This window comes from Myxocyprinus asiaticus, chromosome 46 (genome assembly GCF_019703515.2).
Source record: "Myxocyprinus asiaticus isolate MX2 ecotype Aquarium Trade chromosome 46, UBuf_Myxa_2, whole genome shotgun sequence".
Lineage (NCBI taxonomy): Eukaryota > Metazoa > Chordata > Actinopteri > Cypriniformes > Catostomidae > Myxocyprinus > Myxocyprinus asiaticus.
In genome coordinates this window covers 21,334,523-21,354,883 of record NC_059389.1, presented here as the reverse complement: position 1 = coordinate 21,354,883, position 20,361 = coordinate 21,334,523, and the positions used below count along the sequence as shown (strand labels likewise).

Below are 20,361 nucleotides of genomic sequence, written 5' to 3'. Positions count from 1 at the left end.
ATTGCAGAAAAAGATATGCACAGTAGCTTAATACACGGGGTTAGGGGTCTGATTAAATGTGCAATAGAAATAGTAATGCTTGTCTTAAGAAACAATACTAATAGGGTCCTGGGTAGTTCAGCAAGTAAAGACGCTGACTACCACCCCTGGAGTCGCGAGTTCGAATCCAGGGTGTGCCGAGTGACTCCAGCCAGGTCTCCTAAGCAACCAAATTGGCCTGGTTGCTAGGGAGGGTAGAGTTCATTGGGTAACCTCCTCATGGTCGTGATTAGTGGTTCTCATTCTCAATGGGGCGCGTGGTAAGTTGTGCTTGGATCGCGGCGAGTAGCATGAGCCAGGATGACTTATAGCACATTGGGAATTGGGCATCCCAAATTGGGGAGAGAGAGAAAAAAAAAAGAAACACTACTAATAAGCCACTGATTAAATGGTTAAAAATGGTAACCAAATAAACATTAGACTACGACAGTAAAACATAATTGCATTCACTGATGAATATAAATAATATACAGTTGTGCTCAAAAGTTTGCATACCCTGGTAGAAATTGTGAAATTTTGGCATTGATTTTGAAAATATGACTGATCATGCAAAAAAACTGTCTTTTATTTAAGGATAGTGATCATATGAAGCCATTTATTATCACATAGTTGTTTGGCTCCTTTTTAAATCGTAATGATAACAGAAATCACCCAAATGGCCCTGATCAAAAGTTTACATACCCTTGAATGTTTGGCCTTGTTACAGACACACAAGGTGACACGCACAGGTTTAAATGGCAATTAAAGGTTAATTTCCCACATCTGTGGCTTTTTAAATTGCAGTTAGTGTCTGTGTATAAATAGTCAATGAGTTTGTTAGCTCTCACATGGATGCACTGAGCAGGCTAGATACTGAGCCATGGGGAGCAGAAAAGAACTGTCAAAAGACCTGCGTAACAAGGTAATGGAACTATATAAAGATGGAAAAGGATATAAAAAGATATCCAATGCCTTGAATATGCCAGTCAGTACTGTTCAATCACTTATTAAGAAGTGGAAAATTCGGGGACTTGATACCAAGCCAATGTCAGGTAGACCAAGAAAGATTTCAGCCACAACTGCCAGAAGAATTGTTCGGGATACAAAGAAAAACCCACAGGTAACCTCAGGAGAAATACAGGCTGCTCTGGAAAAAGATGGTGTGGTTGTTTCAAGTGATTGAACAGTACTGACTGGCATTTTCAAGGCTTTGGATATCTTTTTATATCCTTTTCCATCTTTATAAAGTTCCATTACCTTGTTACACGGATCTTTTGACAGTTCTTTTCTGCTCCCCATAGCTCAGTATCTAGCCTGCTCAGTGCATCCACATGAGAGCTAACAAACTCATTGACTATTTATACACAGACACTAATTGCAATTTAAAAAGCCACAGGTGTGGGAAATTATCCTTTAATTGCCATTTAAACCTGTGTGTGTCACCTTGTGTGTCTGTAACAAGGCCAAACATTCAAGGGTATGTAAACTTTTGATCAGGGCCATTTGGGTGATTTCTGTTATCATTATGATTTTAAAAGGAGCCAAACAACTATGTGATAATAAATGGCTTCATATGATCACTGTCCTTAAATAAAAGACTTTTTTTTTTTTTTTTTTGCATGATCAGTCATGTTTTCAAAATCAATGCCAAAATTTCACAATTTCTGCCAGGGTATGCAAACTTTTGAGCACAACTGTATACATATCACACACACACACACACACACTTTCAGAACAACTTTACATAAATATAAAGGTCCATTTTAACACAATTTTTGTAGCCCAGTTGAATTTTATTAATACAATATAATACTGAATTATTATTATGAGGATTATATGTTTTTTTTGTACAATAGAAACAAATTTCAGTCCTTTTTAGGTCACCTTCATCTGGTGCTTTTATTTTGGTGGAAAGCTGAAAGTTCTGTCCTATTAACTTCACATTCACTTCCAGCTTTTATTTTGGCCAAAAATTTAAAGGGTAGTGTGTATTTGACAGTTTGCGATGTTGCTCTCTACAAATCTGGTGAAATGTGGTCACCTCCTTCCTTTCTCTGATACCTTGTCCCATTTTTGGATTTGTATAATACCGTATAGCGGTTACAAAGAAGAAAGCTTTACAAATTTTTTACTGTGAGCAATGTGTCTGCATCCAAGCAAAATGCATTCATGTACATCACACACCAGCGCTTAACTTCTCATACATCACAAAATAAAAAGACACATTTATTGCTCTAATTGTCATTTTCTTTCCCCACAAATTTCCCTGTCTGGTAGGCTTAGTCAAAACGCTGCATCTTATCATGGAGATTTTAAACTGTTTTTTAGAAAGAATTATGTGGATGATAATTAAAGGTGCTGTAAGCTTTTTTATTTAATAGAAAGGTATGCAAAAAAGTTTCCTACTCGCTGAAAGATATAATTGAAATAAGTGTCATGAGATATCTCACCGTTCTCTGTGGCCGCTTTAGACTTTGTAAACGGCAAACAAATATTTGTCCGCAGTCTCTGATGCTTTCTGCCTGTCAGTCATTTTGTGCGTTCTCATAGTGTTGTTGTTGCAGCGAATTACTGAGGTGTAATGCCAATTTCCTAATTTATAATTTGTCAGTATTTCACTACTGTTCTGTTTGACAACCTTGGGAACATGCTTTTTGTCAGCTTCAATGGTATCGGTGCAGTGTTTTGGAATGTCGGGGCATGGCTAAATCAACGGCTCAGTCACGAGGAATTTAGAACATCTAAAAACATTTACAGCACCTTTATTGCAGAAAACGGGGACTGGGGACTTGGGCCATTTATCGGTAAGTCCGATGTTGAAAAACTGATGACCGATGAATCAAAGAAGTGTAAATATCAGTAAAAATGAACTGTAAATCCTATTGTTTGTCGAGTTCTAGTCATATGGTGTTTCTGTGACTACCAAAAAGTTAGACATCTGTCCTTCACACATTTGGAATTCCTTTGGTTGTTCCCATTATGTAGGGGTGTCTCGATACTGATGCTGGTATCGGAATCGGTTCGATACCACACTCATGTACTCATAGAAATGCTCTGATACCAAAAACCAATACCATCTGACTTACGAATGTCATTACGTAAACAATCACCCACCAGATGGCCATTTATCGGTTTACTTACTGACTTGCTTCACAATTTGACTAAATCCGAGCTGGTTTTAATCAGTGACTTAAACTGGGATTGGTTATCGCTGTCTTCAAATCCATTCAAGGATATTTGTGACTCTCTTTGTTTGGTGCAATTAATAAATTCACCAACCTGGTTAATTGAAAAAGATATGGTCAAATCCACTTTACTTGATGTTATCTTAACAAATGCACCCACAGATTCTCTGCAGTTGTAGTTTTTTGTAATGATGTTAGTGATCACTGTGCAGTAGCTTGTGTGAGAAATTTTAGGATTCTTTTTAAAAAAAATATATTTTATCCCCTTTTCTCACCAGTTTGGAATGCACAGTTCCCACTGTTTACTAGGTCCTCGTAGTGGCGTGGTTACTCGCCTCAGTCCGGGTGGAGGAGGGCAAGTCTCAGTTGCCTCCGCTTCTGAGACAGTCAATCCGCTCATTTTATCACGTGCATGACACAGCGGAGACTCGCAGCATGTGCAGGCTCATGCTACTCGCCGTGATCCATGCACAACTTACCACACGCCCCACTGAGAATGAGAACCACTAATCACGACCACGAGGAGGTTACCCCATGTGACTCTACCCTTCCTAGCAACCAGGCCAATTTGGTTGCTTAGGAGACCTGGCTGGAGTCACTCAGCACACCCTGGATTCGAACTAGCGAACTCCAGGGATGGTAGTCAGCGTCAATGTCATTCAACGTACTTGGAAATCGGCTATGGTTCTCCCTCTATTAAAGGGTGGAGACCCCTCTGACGTGAATAACTATCGTCCCATTTCCAGACTGTCTGTTATGGCAAAAGTTTTTGAGTCTTTTGTAAGTGATCAATTAAAACAGTTTTTATCGGAACATAAAATTCTAAAAGAATTTCAGTCAGGTTTTAGATCAGACCATAGCACTATAACAGTGGCTATGCTAGTTACTAATGATATTATCTAATCTTTAGATGGGAAACAGCATTGTGCAGCTTTATTTGTTGATTTGTCTAAAGTGTTTGTATCTGTAGATCGTGAATTGCTGTTATAGAGAATGTATAGACCTTAGTGAAATGTCTCTGAATTTGTTTAAGAACTATCTAATCGAAAGAATGTGTTTCGGTAGAGAATTACATTTTACATTTACATTTATGCATTTGGCAGACGCTTTTATCCAAAGCGACTTATAGTGTACTTATTACAGGGACAATACCCCTGGAGCAACCTGGAGTTAAGTGCCTTGCTCAAGGACACAATGGTGGTGGCTGTGGGGATTGAACCATCAACTTTCTGATCACCAGTTATGTGCTTAAGCCCACTATGACACCACCACTCCAACTATTTATACTTCAGTACCACTAACAGTTAATCCGCAAGGGTCTATTTTAGCTCCTATTTTGTTTTCTATTTTTATAAATGATTTAGGTCAAGGAACAAATATAGCGAAGCTACATTTTTACGCTGATGACACAATTATTTATACAGTTGCACCTTCTTTGAATCAAGCCATAGAACTTCTGCAGGATTCCTTTCATTCATTGCAGCTTAAACTGCTAAAATTAAAATTGGTCTTAAATTACAAAAAAAAAAAAAACTAAATTTTGAAATGTATGATTTGAACTCACTGTCGCTCTAACTTTTAATTCTACCATAGATGGTATTTGTATAGAAAGAGTAACTTCATACAAATACCTAGGCATTTGGCTTGATGAAAAGTTGGCTTTTAATGTGCATATTGATAATCTGATGAAAAAGCTTAGACCGAAGCTGGGTTTCCTTTTTCGTTAAAAAAAAAAAATGCTTCCCATTTGAAGCCAGAAAGAGGGCTGTGCAAAACACATTTCTGTCTGTTTTAGATTATGGTGATTTACATGCATGCAACCTCATCATTACTTAAAAAGTTGGATTCTGTATATCATGCTGCATTACACTTTGTAACAAATGTTGGTTCACGTACTCACCATTGCATTTTAGAAGAAAAATGCACATGTTACTATTTATTGCTAAGGCATTGTTAGGCAAACTTCCTTCTTACATTTCCAGACTTTTATCATACCACACCAGCAATTATAGCACTGGATCAACTAATGGTATTCATTTAAATGTTCCTAGGGTATACTCGGAGCTTGGTAAAACTGCTTTCTCTTTTTATGCTCCATGGGTATGGAATGATCCGCAAGTTACCATTACTCTAGAATCACTTACCTCTTAGATATGTTTACAGGAAAACGATACATATGTTATTATCAAGAATGTGATTTTTGCCCTAATATCAAAAGTCTTACTAGAAAAAATAAATTATGATCCAATGTGAATTTTCTTGATTAAAAATATATGACCGTGCCTGGTAATGTGCATGTAAAATGGCTAGAAATAGCATTTTAGCTTAGTGTAAAGCTGACAGTTTACACAAGGTTTATTTCTATTTCTTCTGCTCCAAACTTACTTCAAACTTACTTCTCTGTCTGCTCGTATGAATGTAACACATCATAAGAAAGTGTTTCACCGCTGTTCCAATGCACTTTGGATCGCATCATTTATATGTATAAATGTTTTCCATCTGAAAGGACTAAATATTAAATGAAACAAATGACAATAAAATGCAAAGTAATCTCTTCAGTAATCAAAATACATTTTGAATGTAACTGTATTCTAATTACCAATGATTTCAATTGTAACTGTAGTGGAGTACAGTTACTTATATTTTTTATTTTAAATACGTATTCCCGTTACATGTATTCCGTTACTCCCCAACCCTGTAAATAAATAAATAAATCGGTGCACAAATTAAAATCACGTTATGTCCCAGTGAGATTATTTAACCTCAAAAGCTGCAATCGAATGAGATAAATATATAGTTTACTTTGCATGTGCTGCGTGCTTCAGATGTGAGCAGTGCACTAGTGAATGTGTGAAGACAGTGTTGTGCTGACACCAGCTGCACCGCACATACCTTAAAGCTCCTCCTTGGCTCATACAGGGAAAATACCGTCATCAGCATCCAGCGCTCTGTTTGTTGCAGATGACCGCGAACAGAGCGCAGATTCATGTTGTAGCGCGAGGCACATACAGAGTACATACTTATTTAATTAAATAGCAGGCTCTTGCAGTTTAATAATCACTTTGAGTCACGTAGTGCCTGGCTTTTCCAGACTGAAAAGATGCTGTCATCACACAGAAACACTTCAAAATGAAAGCTCCATCAAAATAAAAGCTCAATTTAAATGAATAAAAGTATGACAGAAATAGATCACTACTGTACAGTTATGTAATATTCACTGTAATACTACTACTACTAATACTAATAAGTCAATAGTGTTATTATATTTAAGCAATATCTCACATCTGAGATGCTCTGTTATGCAGCACTTTATTTGACAAAATATAACTCCAATGTTGTATTTTGGTTTGTGCTGTGAGGTTCTGTATAAAAGCACTTCATTTGATTAAAAAAAAACAACAACATTATGTTGAAAATTAATTGTTATATTTTCATTTGATTTAAAGTTATTATTTATTTAAACACTATTTTGATGATAAAATTGAAATAATCTGTTGATATGGAATTCAGAAAAAGTAAAACAAAAAAACAGGTATCGCGAGTATCAGAAAGAATGTATCGGTACTCATACTTGCTCTCAGAAAAATGGTATCAGGACATCCCTACCATTAAGAAGTCATGGAATAATAAAATTGAGTTTTCCAGGCCTGGAAAGGTTTGAAAACCAATAAATGCCTTTAAGACTTGTCATGATTTGTTGAGATGCATTTGTCACATATTAATCATTTATTATTTTATCACCACTAAACATAAAGCAAACATATTAAATGCCATGTAGCTTGTAACTAGATGATAATGTTATTCTCAATTTAAAAGAATAGTTCACACACAGTTCACAAATTCTCTCATCATTTACTCACCCTCTTGATATCCCAGATGTGTATGACTTTCTGTTGTCTGCTGAACAAACAAAGATTTTTAGAAGAATATTTCAGCTCTGTAGTTCCATTCAATGCAAAGAAAATGTTGATGCTCAAAAAAGCACATAAAGGCAGCATAAAATAATCCATAAGATTCCAGTGGTTAAATCCATACCTTCAGAAGCGATATTATAGGTGTGGGTGAGAAACAGATCAATATTTAAGTCCATTTTTGCTAGTGTTTTGAGAAATTCTTCTCCCTGCCCAGTGGGGGCGTATGCATGAAGAATGTGAATCACCAAAAACAAAAAGATGAAGAATGTGAAAGTTAAAATGGAGATGGATGACTGAGCAGGGAGGAGAATTTATTGTAAAAATTGACTAAAATATTGATCTGTTTCTCACCCACACCTATCATATCGGTTCTGAAGACATGGATTAAACCACTGGAGTTGAATGGATTACTTTTATGCTGACCTATTTGATTTTTGGAGCTTCAAAGTTCTGGCCATCATTCACTTGCATTGTATGGACCTACAGAGCTGAAATATTCTTCTATAAACCATAATTTGTGTTTGTCTGAAAAAAGAAAGTCATACACATCTGGGATGGCGTGAGGTGAGTAAATGATGAACAGTTCCTTTAATGCATGTGAACTTACGGACTGATCACTCTGTAAATTAGGTGACAGTAGGTCGAAATTCTTTTGCTGAAATCAGTCTTTGCATACAGAAATTCGAAACACTGCCCCCTGTGGCCAAAGTTGGAGGTGTTGTTGAACATTTGGGCACGTGTGAGCTCCAGTTTCCGGGTAAAATGTCCACAGAGTGGCCCCAAAAATGAATAATATTTTCAATTGTAATTGATTGTTTATGTGAACGCAATTACTTTGTTTTCCTGGGTTGATTTAAGGGTACTGGAACATTTGGGAGCTACATGTCGATTTTCACATATGAACATGTTGGAATTTACGAGCTATGCCGTGCTTACGTGTTCATGCACAATTTTACATCAAAAATAGTTTGAGGACAAGTTACCAAGCAGTTTAATGTCAGTTTCCCTTTCTGAGTTATTTATAAAACAATTTATTTTCTTCCAATTACAGTTACTCATTTCAAAACGGCAGATAAAATGGAAAGGACTGGATTGGATAAGCTGAAAAGAGCATTTTTATTGTTATTGTTATTATTATTATTTGGAGATTTATTCCACATACAATAATGTAACCTTTAAAAATCTCATAGGATTGCTTATTCAGAATAATCGTTTATTGGAATGTGTCTCATGAATTTAATTTGATTGATTCCACATTGTGTATTTGCACAAGAAAATATATTAAAAAAAAAATAATAATAATAAAATGAAAAATGAAAACTAATGCTCCTTCAACCTGTGTCATACAATAATAGTCAATCATACTAATAAAAAAAAATACCAGTTATTCTGTACTGACCTAAATCTTTAGTGTGGTCAGCGTTCTCCATATCGCTGTATTTTTGCACAGGATCCATCCTCCTTGCGGCTCTGTCTGTTCCACATTTGCATGTCTCTGTTTACATCTTCATCCCTGGCGTGAGTTATGCGCCATTGAGCTCCAATCAAATGCACAGTTTGTGGCGTGTCTTAATACAGACGTGATGACAAACGCAGTCCTGCCGCCTCCAGCACAAGCTGGATGAGTGGGCGTCCTGCCATGTGCACATGACTGCACAGACAGAGAGAGAGAGAGAGAGAGAGAGAGAGAGATGAGGAGCACCCTGTACTCTACCAAGCTGAACAGATTGACTTGCCACAACTATGCCAGCAAGACAGCAAAAACAGTAACGGCAAAGTCGCAGAGTCCTGATTGCCCAGAGAGAGAGTCCGACCTGCTTAAGTAGTCCTGATTGGCAGAGACATCTACTCAGCTGGGCGAGTTTGCTGGAGCCGAACGCCACGCTCGTTCACTGGGCTATTTTTGGGCCAGCTGTCAGATGACTATGTCAGGCCATGTGTGCAGCAGAGATGCCGGTTAGGGGAGCAAACAGGTTCCTAGATGAGAATTTGGTAGCATATCAGGGCCAGATATGGATGAAGAACCTGCTTACAGACTCTACTTCTACTCTGTACGTACCCTCTAATCTCTACCCATATTTCTGTCTTTTGCTTTCCCTTTGCATGCTTCTGCATTTAAACGCGCTTACAGTCGTGAAACCCTATCCCTGCTGCTGCTCAGCTTGCACTGTTATTCTGCCTGAAATCAGCTCTTGGGAGCAGGGCGGCCTTCTTTTGCAGTGCAAAGGTCTGGAACTGTGACATTGGGTGTCAAGGGTCCTGCCGGTGATCAGGTAACTAGCCTGGATTTTCACAAGCACACATGGATTGCTGACCTGAGATCAGGTAGCCACGCTTACCTTGATTATTTTGCACAGACGGATGCAAAATCCAAAACTGAGATGTCCCAAAAACCCAGGGAACCCAGTGTAAATATTTACCGTCCAAACACGCCACTGACAGGGAACAAGTCAATTTACTTGTGTGTCTTTTTTGAATTTTGTCTTTCTGTTTTGAAATCGTAAAGGCTCATTTGTCCATATTCTCTGAAATCTCAAGAGAATAAAAGCTGTGTAACTAAGGTTGCTGTCATTTGGCTAAGTAGGTCAGTCGTGTATTTTAACCCCGAGGACATGAAATTGTGGTAGATGAGGACAGTATGCTGTTTATGCATGTGTGAAAGCCACTGAGCCTTATGAAATATTCTTCTCTCTGATGTGGCAGATGGAACAGCTTTGCGTTTGCATAACGGTGGCGTACAACCAGCGAACAACTGAATAATTAGCTGTATACAAATGTTTAAATGTTTTTTGCATTATCACATAAAATTATGCATCAAGGCACTGCAACTCACAATCCAGGGTATCTAAATCAATGTTTTTGGGATTGCCGGTGTTTTGAGATGCTGAATGACTTCACTTTTTGGCTGACATAATCTTGTTCCAGCTGGGTGGGAAAATATTAATATTAACTAGTAGCCAAATAACTATTTAGGCATCATTTTAGGCTATAGCTGTAGATACTGGAGCTTTTCTAAAATCTTGTTTTGGTTGTGTCTTGATGGAAACCCTCAAACTGGGATAAGTCTCGGGTGAGTCGCACACCCCTACCCCTAGCCTTAACCCCACATCTAAACCTTTCCCTAACCTTAAAGCCCAAAGTAGACTTCGATTTTTACGTGAACGCTTATTGCTGCGTACGGTCGAACGCTATCCTTTCAAAGTATACTTCATTTGACTGTGCGCGCATACACAGGCGGTTTGCGCTTTATTGCTACGACTGCTATGAGAGACTGGACCGTTTATCTTCAAGAGTATAGACCCTTAAAGATGCCTTTATATCCCTTCAGACTCTAGTTATACAAATGCAGGTATGTCCTGATGTCCTCACACGCGTTCTTGACGTGCACATCCACTGTTGTTGTTTTCACCTTCGTCTCCTGTTGATTAGCTGCGATTACAGGATTCACTACCGCTTCTTCGTGACCGCAGCGGCTCAACTGTGAGTGCTGCCACCCTGTGAACCACTAATTAACGCAAATAATTCCAGTCGCATGCTTATACTGTGCGTTCAGGGTATGCACGGTTAGAAAAATCGAGCTGCATGTGTTTAGTGCTCGAGCAATCTGCTGATGACAAAATGTGGGATTGGGATACTTTGGGATTTACAGCAAACGCGACTCTTGCGGACGAGGGTTGTTTATTAAGGTAATGACAAATAACGGTAGATTTGAAAAAAGAAGCATTACCATTGGAATAAGTTGAAATGTTCTTGAGGGTGAACTTGACCTTCGGCCTCCACGTTCCAGTCAAAAAGTTTCTTCAAAAGTGGGTTCCCAATGGTGTTATAAGAGGCAAATAGTGCTCCATAGTCTACTGCAAACTCACAATTACTCTGGCTCCATTCTGGTGTAGAACGGACATTTATTGTAATCCAATAAATACATTTCCAATGGATAAAACCAAGTCATGCCCTACTATTTTTCATTAAATCATTAAATTCTGTTGGACTTGAAAATATGTCACATTATGGAAAATTACTTGGGTTGTGAGCCAGCCAAAGCCTGGACGGGTTATGTCCACTCTTGACAGTTGTTACGAGCACCACAGTGCTGTCTATCTGTGAGCATTATTGTAAACCAAAAACAATCAAACTTGTGTGTCTCATATGACCACTGTATATTTCACCCACACACAAACTCAAATATTTGTCTGTCAACATCTTGCCTATTTAATCCAAGTCCGATGTGATTAACAGAAGTATAAAAAAGTCATGATGTTTTTGCACCAAATAAAATTAACTGTTTTATGCGCACAGAAAAAGTTCTCATGCAAAATTTCCACCAGATTCACTACAGGTGTGTAAGCACATACATTTGCTCTTACTTTTTTCCTAATGTTCATAAATTCGGAGTGTGCTTAATGGAGTGTGTCCCTGCAGTTACTAATTTGCATAAAACACCCAAATGATATTCATATAAGGTGATATTCAGCACAACCTCTCCTGAAAAGTGATTCTTCACTATCTGTTAACGTATCATTGAAGAAACAAATCGTTTTCACATTAAAAGAGCTGCGAGCGATTTTCCAAAACCCCACCCTCCAAAGATCACATTTGAGACAGTCACCGAACAGCAGAGCAGTGCGTCTTCTCACGGTTGTCAAACACAACAGTAGCAAAATAATGAGTCTGAATATGACATTAAATCTGAATGAACCACTGCATCTATGACAATATGAGAACGCGCAAACTTATTGAATCTCATTCATGAAACACGAGCAGAATGCATTTTTGTGTAAATATTTAATTAAGCCTGTGACGTAAATTTTTGGATTCATGAAAATTTTCGTATTTTCAAAACGTTACTTGGTACGAACCAAATTTACACTTGCTCCCGACCACGTGTAAATTGTGTGTATGACATCCAAACATAGTGTGTTTGTTCAGACAATCTGTCATGACTATGTTTTGATAGAAGTGAAATTAAATAAGTAATGAAAAAATGAACTAATAATTAAATGAGTGAAGTTAACCTTAAAAAAATAACAAATGAGTAAAAAAAGAGAAAAAAGCCTTTTCTTTAAAACCATAGCCTGTACTTATTTAAAACATTTCTTTGCTGCTTGCATTTATTTTTTCAGAGTATATATATATATATATATATTTCCCCAACTCTGCTCATCGATTTTCCAGCAGAAGTGCTTGACATGGGTTGAAAAGTTCATGGAAAGACTGAGTTTGCATTTGATTGACAGTTTTAAAAAAAAAAAAAAAAAAGGTTTTTTTTTATATGAGCTCTGTAATTTAGGTTTCATATTTAAGGATAGGCATCGGTAAATCGAGTTCAGTTGATAACGTATAGTCCAGTGTTTCCCAACCACTGTGCAGGCACTAGTGTGCCGTGAAAGATTGTCAGGTGTGTGAAAATGATCAAATTCCACAAAATAAATAAATGCATGGAAAAAAAAGATATAATTTCAGGGATCCAAACTACTCACCTTTCGGAGAAATTAGCTGTTTTGAAACCATAATCGTTCATTTTTATTTGTTTTTTTTTCCTTCACCCAATTTGGAATGCCCAATTCCCAGTGCACTTTTTAAGTCCTCATGGTCACGTAGTGATTCGCCTCAATCCTGGTGGTGGAGGATGAATCCCAGTTGCATCTGCGTCTGAGACCATCAACCTGCGCATCTTATCACGTGGCTTGTTGAGCGCGTCGCCACGGAGACATAGCGCATGTGGAGGCTTCATGCCACCCACTGCGACATCCGCGCTCAACTCATCACGCACCCCACTGAGAACGAACCACATTATAGTGACCACGAGGAGGTTATCCCATGTGACTCTACCCTCCCTAGCAACCGGGCCAATTTGGTTGTTAGGAAACCTGGCTGGAGTCACTCAGCACGCCCTGGGATTCCAACTAGCAAACTCCAGGGGTGGTAGCCAGTGTCTTTTACCACTGAGCTACCCAGGCCCATAATCGGTCACTTTTGTGATTTGTGAAGAGCAATTATTAATGTGCAAAAGTGAGTGATATTTATACGCATTAAGGGTCTTTCATATGACTCGCGTCAGCGCTGCAGAATACATTGAAGTCTATGAAGTGACGCCACTTTACACCAAAGTGTTTTTCACACACAGGTTTTTGCTTCACCAATAATGTCTTTGAGAGTACTAAGCAACAAGAAATATTTAAAAACTGTCCAAATTTGTGAAGAGACATTGAAAGTCTCATAATTTATTTTAATTAAATATTACCTTAACGTTTACGAATATCAGAGACCCTAGTTACTGAACTAATTTAAATTCACCAAGAAAACGCTTAGACCTAAACATAAACGAGTCCTTTTATTACTTTATGCTATCAAAGCAACTGCAAGCTTTTTTCTCTCTTCCAAATACATGTTTTCAATGTTTATTGTGCACACCTCCTGCTTTTTTTATGTGGCAAACTCGTAAAATCGCTCCTCTATGACGCTTTCTGCAACTCTTGTCATGTGGAGGGCAATGCGGCACTTGATGCTGGCGTTGAACGGAGCGTTGACGCCTCGACTCAACTCATGTGAAATGTGCTTTACAATGACGAAAGAACATTACTGAAACTCAATTATTATTATTTGTCTATTATTGTGGTCTTTTCTGATAAAAGCCATGCTCAGCAGTTTAAATAGGCTACTGTAGGAAAATGATACCGTAGATCTGCTTTGTGTTTATAATTCTTATACTGAAGTCAGTAGATTTGTAGCCATGCAAGTTTTAATAAAGGAGAAGGTAAGGATGTTATTGAAACTCACTATTATTAGACTATTATTGTTGTCTTTTTGGATGAAAAATAATGCTCAGACTGAAGGAAGACTATAGATCTTCTTTGTTCTTTTAATGCTTAAACACTATAAAGTCTCTTGGTAGATTTCGGTCATGAACGACTCAAAATGATTCACTGACTCAGTCATAGCACATAAGATGCTCATTTGTCGCCACCTAGAGACAGTTCCAGAATGGGTCACTGAACTAATCAGTTAATAAAATTGAACAAATTTGTGAAACAGAAGCAAGCCTCACCAAAAAACTCTTTATTTTGCAGCTAATTCTGCACAATTGTAAACTTGAATAAACTTGAATCACTAAAATAGCTGGAATTGGTGCTTTTAGCTTATTCTTTAAAAAAAAAAAATATCCCCAGAAAAAATGTTCATGGACCAGTGATTGTCTTACCTTTTTCACCCCTCATGAGTTTGCATCCCTGTAATTTGTTGTGGGATTGCAAGAATCTTGTAGATTTGTAAATCTACAAATTAGAAAAGAAGCAAATTTGTTGTTTTTTCATTACCCATTTAGCGCTCTTGCCACCTGTGACCTCACACAGCGTAGTCTACCTATGTGACTTGTTTTTTTCTTTTCTTTTTTTTGCATAGCCGAATTTCAAACATTACAAGTAAACACGCTACTAAGATGGACAGAAAACATGGACAAGTTCTTGAAAAGGAAAAATATTGATGATGGTTAGCCTATGTGGGAGAGTGGTGTGCTGTAGAATTTTTGTAGTCGTAAAAAGTGTGCCGTGGCAGAAAAAAGGTTGGGAAACACTGGTATAGTCAATGCTACTGCTGACAAACCCATAAATAAACACATCGTGTGCAGGTGCGTACACAATACAGTGGAGGAAAAATAGAAAAAGCCTGGACGTAAAAAGCTTGTAAAGCTTGCAAATCTGTAATAACTTGCACGTTTCGGTCAAAGATCTTCTTCGGGCATTTTATTCATTTCTCTGAAGATTCTTCCAGTTGCAAGTAGGCTGAATAACGGTTACCATCATGATTTACCCAAAAAGTTTAACAAACGATGCTGGCGCTGCGAACTGAACCAGAGAAGGTTAATAGTGGTGGATATCCTCCTCCCATTTTTTTACACAAGTAAAACCATTTTTATTGACTTTGATTCACAAAAGAGCCTCAGATGACAGCAAAAAACATGCCATGACAGTAAGTTTTTACTTTCTTTAAAGGTGTTATATGTAATATTTTTACTGTACTAAATCATAAAATGACCATAATATGTCATTAGAGAATTAGGAAACATGCTAAGTTGAAATACTGGCTTATCCGATAACAATGCTACAGCCAGTATATTCTACTTTGAAGTTTTCATTCCGGGCCGGAATTTCTGTTTATGTTTTGGCTTGTGTGATACCGCCCACTGCCCACTCACCAATAGTATTTCGACACCGCCGGGTTGCCAGATTTGAATAAGTTTGCAGGCAAACAACACTGCGTGCTGCAGCCATGGAAGCCAGCAAACAACTGGATCAGAGATAACAGATTCCACCCGACCTAAAAAGCCTCAACATCCATCTAAAACCACCAAGACTAAAGGCGTAGTAAAACAAGTATAAATATTGGAGATGCCTTTGGAAGATGGAGACAGCTTAAAGCCCAGAAATCCTTTAAAACGGATGCTAAATTGTGTGTCAACATTCTGGCAACCCACATGAGCTTTGAGTCTGGGGCAGGGCAGACAACTCTCCAATATTTTGAATTTGGTCTGCAGTACCCATTTCCAACGCTTGTTGTCAATCTTACTTATAGCACCTTTAAAATTCTGTTGTGATTGCTAAATCAAAAGTTTGCAATGTGAATACACCTCATTCATAAAAACTATTTCATTACTGTTACGCATAGATGCAAACACCATTTACTAGCGTGTCTGGTACCTTCCTTATATGGCATTTTCATGGGCGTGGATTATGATAATTGTGAATGAATGTGCACACACCCCTATTTACGAATATTTGGAATTCACTAACATGCACATGTTTTACTAACAAATTTGGGGAGTGCAAAGCATTTGTGAAACCGGAGGAACGCTTTCGGGAAGGTCCACTTTACACGCAAATTACTCCGAATGCAATTATTTTTACGAAAGTTTCATGAATGACGCCCAATGTAGAGTTGCTTATTCAGTTTCTAAAAACATTTTGGCTTAAAACATTCCATGTTTTAATGCTTCGGGAGTCTGAATTTTATGTCTACATGTGGTATCTGTTGGTTTAATTTAGAATAAATAAATTTTAAGTGCAAACTTATTTATGAATCCTGATTTCGGTGTGAAAATGTTCACAAAGGATTTACGCACAAATACGTGCATGCACACAGATAGTAAATGAAGCCCAATGTGAAGGAATTCAAAGAGATGCATTGTTTCATTCATTCATGGTTTTGTGCACTTGAATGGACCCTTTTCACATTTCCAGTTTTGAAATGCGGAATCAAACTGCTATGAGGTAAGCTTAAATTATGGTGAATGGGAGACTACAGAAAATATTATGTTTGTGTTCTAACATTTGTTCCAACAGCAAGAGAAATATAACACTTACATTTCCAATACTTTCCAAAAGAACGAAAAAAGAGAGAGAGATAAATAATGGCAGTGAGAAGTGAGAAAGATATTAAATTTTCTGTCACTACCTAAGAAGTTGTATTTGACACCCCATCGCAGCACTGCTGACTAGTTTTTTTTTTTAATTGCAGGGTAATACAATGCAAAGAACACTTGTATACATTTATACTGAATATGAAATTTTTTTTAAATATAAAAGGTTTGCTAGGGTCCTGGGTAGCTCAGCGAGTAAAGGTGCTGACTACCACCCCTGGAGTCACAAGTTCAAATCCAGGGCGTGCCGAGTGACTCCAGCCTGGTCTCCTTAGCAACCAAATTGGCCCGGTTGCTAGTGAGGGTAGAGTCACATGGGGTAACCTCCTTGTAGTCGCTATAATGTGGTTCTCGCTCTCAGTGGGGCACGTGGTGAGTTGTGCATGGATGCCACGGAGAATAGCGTGAAGCCTCCACGTGCTATGTCTCCACGGTAACGCGCTCAACAAGCCACGTGATAAGATGCGCAGATTGACGGTCTCAGACGCGGAGGCAACTGAGATTCGTCCTCCACCACCTGGATTGAGGCGAGTCACTATGCCAGCACAATGGGAATTGGGCATTCCGAATTGAGGAGAAAAAGAAGAGTAAATCCCCCCCCCAAAACAAAGGTTTGCTAGATTTCAACTTCTTAATATTGATGAGACGCGTCATTACAGTCTGTGAAAATGGCCCATTGCGACATTTTTAACTTTCCGTTTCCTAGTATGCTTGGTGCTGCTCAAAGTTGGCAAGATGATAATTATTGTTTATATATCATTTCCGTAACATGCCATACCTAACGTTGTTGTTTTATTTTTGGTGCCGCAGGCCTCTTTCCAGCGTTCCAACAGCCATGACAAGGTAAGGAAGATCGTGGCAGAGGAAGGCCGGACCGCTCGCAACCTCATCGCATGGAGTGTACCAGTGGAGAGCAAGGAGGAGGAGGGTTAGTGTTGTTCCATCTGAAACACACTCACACACAATCATGTTTGCAAAGCTTTTTCTTTTTTTTTTTTGTATGTGTGAAGACCAGGATCTGTTTGGGGATCAAAATGAGAAGATACTAAAGAAACCAATCTTGGATTCAACTTTAGACACGTTCCACAAAGTTTGACATTTTACAAGTTTCCTCTGTTTATTTGATTATCCTGACCAGCTCGACAGGGCAACATTGATGCAACCAATGGCGTGAGTTTGGGGTGGGACTATCTGTTTTTTTTTTTTTTTACCAATGGCAGATGGAGGTATTTTGGATACCTTCACCTTAATAAAAAAAAAAAAAAAAAAATAGCATTTCAAGCTTTGATATTTTGTTATCTAACGCAGTGGCTTGTCGTGCATTCAGTGTGGTGTAAGTGTTCAAATATGTTTTGAGGCCATTGTATGTATTAATAATAACAAGACCATGAATCATTAGTCCCTTCTGAACAGTCATAAACAGTCACACATCCTACGCTACTCAACGCCCATTAGGCTAGCACTTAAAATGCATCAAGCTTTCCAAAGAGATTCCATTTGCAAAGCAAATGTGTTGAACAAGTGCTCCAAATCTGTCACCACCTCTCGTACTTGCAGTTATAGTACCATCTTTATCGCTGTGTGTGTGTGTGTGTGTGTGTGTGTGTTCAAGCTGACCCAGATCCTCTTTCACTGTCAGCACTGATAGGTCACCACATATTTTGTTATTTTGAAAACGGCAGTGTGTATAATGTCCAAACCAATACAACTTGCCTGGACTGTGTGCATTCAGTGCTGTTTCTGGTAATGTGCTGGTTATATGATCTTAAGTGTAATTTAATAGTTAAAAGTGCTGATTTACAGTGAATTTTTTGGCTCTCATATCCTGATAAATAGGATTATATTGACTTGAAGGAGCTGATCCTAGATGACTACAGAAAGCTCATCCTGTTCTTATACTTTTATTACAGTAATGAGAATGGGGAGGATTGTGTTTAATTGTCATAAAAATGAATTGTCATGATGCAAAAAATCTAAATGGTCCTAAAAATATGCTTAATTTTCTTTATGCTTATATTCTTTTTCTCTTATAATGAGAACGTTAGTTTTTGGCACGATATCCACCAGTGTGTAAGGGACTGTCTAAAAAGTCCACGAACTTTGCGAAAACATAGGTGATGTCCAAGCGTTCATTCCGTTGACTTGCATGTTCTAACTTGATAATCGTTTTAAAAAAAGGATTTTCACATTCTAAAGGTTGCAGTATGCTGCCAGTGTGACGGCTGACTTATTACATATGAAGTTTTGCCAGCATGTCCAATTATATGTACACTGTTCATATTATTTTAGAAAAACAAATCACTAAAATTTGCGAAAATATGAATAAAAAATATCGCGCTTTGCAATCTGATGTGCCGGTGTTGCATGCAGAGATTCACAGTCTCCTCACAAAAAATGCGATAAAGAATGCCCCAGACTGCGACACACACAGTGGGATTTACAGCCTTATTTCCTCATTCTGGAGAAGGATGGCTGGCTTCGGCCCATTCTAGTTCTGAGACGCTTGAATCGTGAGCTCGCGACGTGCCCATTCAGAATGTTACCTCAGAAACAGATCTTATCACACATCAGTCCTCAGGACTGGTTTGTGTCAATAGATCTGAAGGATGCGTACTTCATGTACCAATTGCACCACGTTACAGGCGGCTTTTTAGATTCGCGTTTGAGGGAACTGCGTATCAATTTAAAATCCTTCATTTCAGTCTGTCTCTGGCTCCCCGCATTTTCACGAAATGTGGCGCTCTCCCCATTGAAAAACTGTGTGCGTGTTTTGAATGACCTCAGCGATTGGTTATTACGAGCCAATCAGAGGCACTACTGAGCGATCACATAGACTTGCTGCTTTGATGTATGGAAAATCTGGTCTAATGTCAACTGGCAAAAAGCATACTTTTCCCCAGCCAGTAAATTTCCTTTTTAGAAGTTTGTCTTGACTTCGTGAGCATGCGTGCGTGCACCACGTATGAGCATGTACCGACCATTCTTCAGTGTCTGTGTCTGTTCAAACTGGAAAAACATTACCACTGATGTCATTTCAGAGAATGCTGGGTTTTATGGCGGCAGCGTCTGCCGTCATACCGTTAGGTCTGTTACACGAGACCTCTCCAGTACTGACTCAATCGATGTTCCACGTTGCGCCTGGTGCCTCGGGCACATGCGCATCGTGGTGACCCGCTGCTGTCTGGCTGCACCATGGACAGCGCCGGCCTTCTACCAACCAGGTGTTATGCTAGGTCAAATTTTCATAAGGAAAATGCTGACCACAGATGCATCTAACACCGGTTGGGGCACGGTGTGTGATGGACACCCGACTTTAGACACCTGGACAGGTGCGAAACGGGCATGGCATGTCAACCGCCTAGAGCTGCTGGCTGTCTTTCTAGCTTTGACAGCTTTTCGTTCAGACATCGTGAATCACCACATTCTGATTCGTTCGGACAACACAACAGTAGTGGCATATGTAAGTCACCAGGGCATGCTGGCCCACGTATGGCCGGCGAAACGCAAGTATGCCTTTCCCCCGGTGCGCCTCCATCATTCGGTCATCAGCAAATCCAAGTGGACATGAAAACAGTCGAAATTGCCCAATCAGTCCTAGTTTCTGGAGATGGTAGAAATACTGGATGGGCCTCCATGGGAAATACAGCTGAACAGAGACCTTCTCTCTAAAACACAAGGCATGATTTGGCATCCACAGCCAGAACTGTGAAGCCTACATGTGTGGCCTTTGAACGGAGCACAGTGGACAAGCCAGAATTGGCTCAGTCGGTTATGAACGCCAAATTACAGGCTAGAACACCGTCCACGAGATGCCTTTATGCACTGAAATGGA

At 38.8% G+C, this 20,361-nt stretch overlaps 1 protein-coding gene across 3 annotated transcripts in view; it reads left to right on the top strand.

Annotated features, from left to right (window-relative positions):
* LOC127436151 (S phase cyclin A-associated protein in the endoplasmic reticulum-like) overlaps positions 1-20,361 on the top strand; it is a 182,098-nt gene that overhangs the window by 1,595 nt on the left and 160,142 nt on the right. For all 3 annotated transcript variants that reach the window (XM_051690107.1, XM_051690105.1, XM_051690106.1), the window contains one exon: positions 17,340-17,457. In XM_051690107.1, the coding sequence (XP_051546067.1) occupies positions 17,340-17,457 (118 nt within the window). Of the gene's footprint in view, positions 1-17,339; positions 17,458-20,361 lie in introns of those variants that run through there.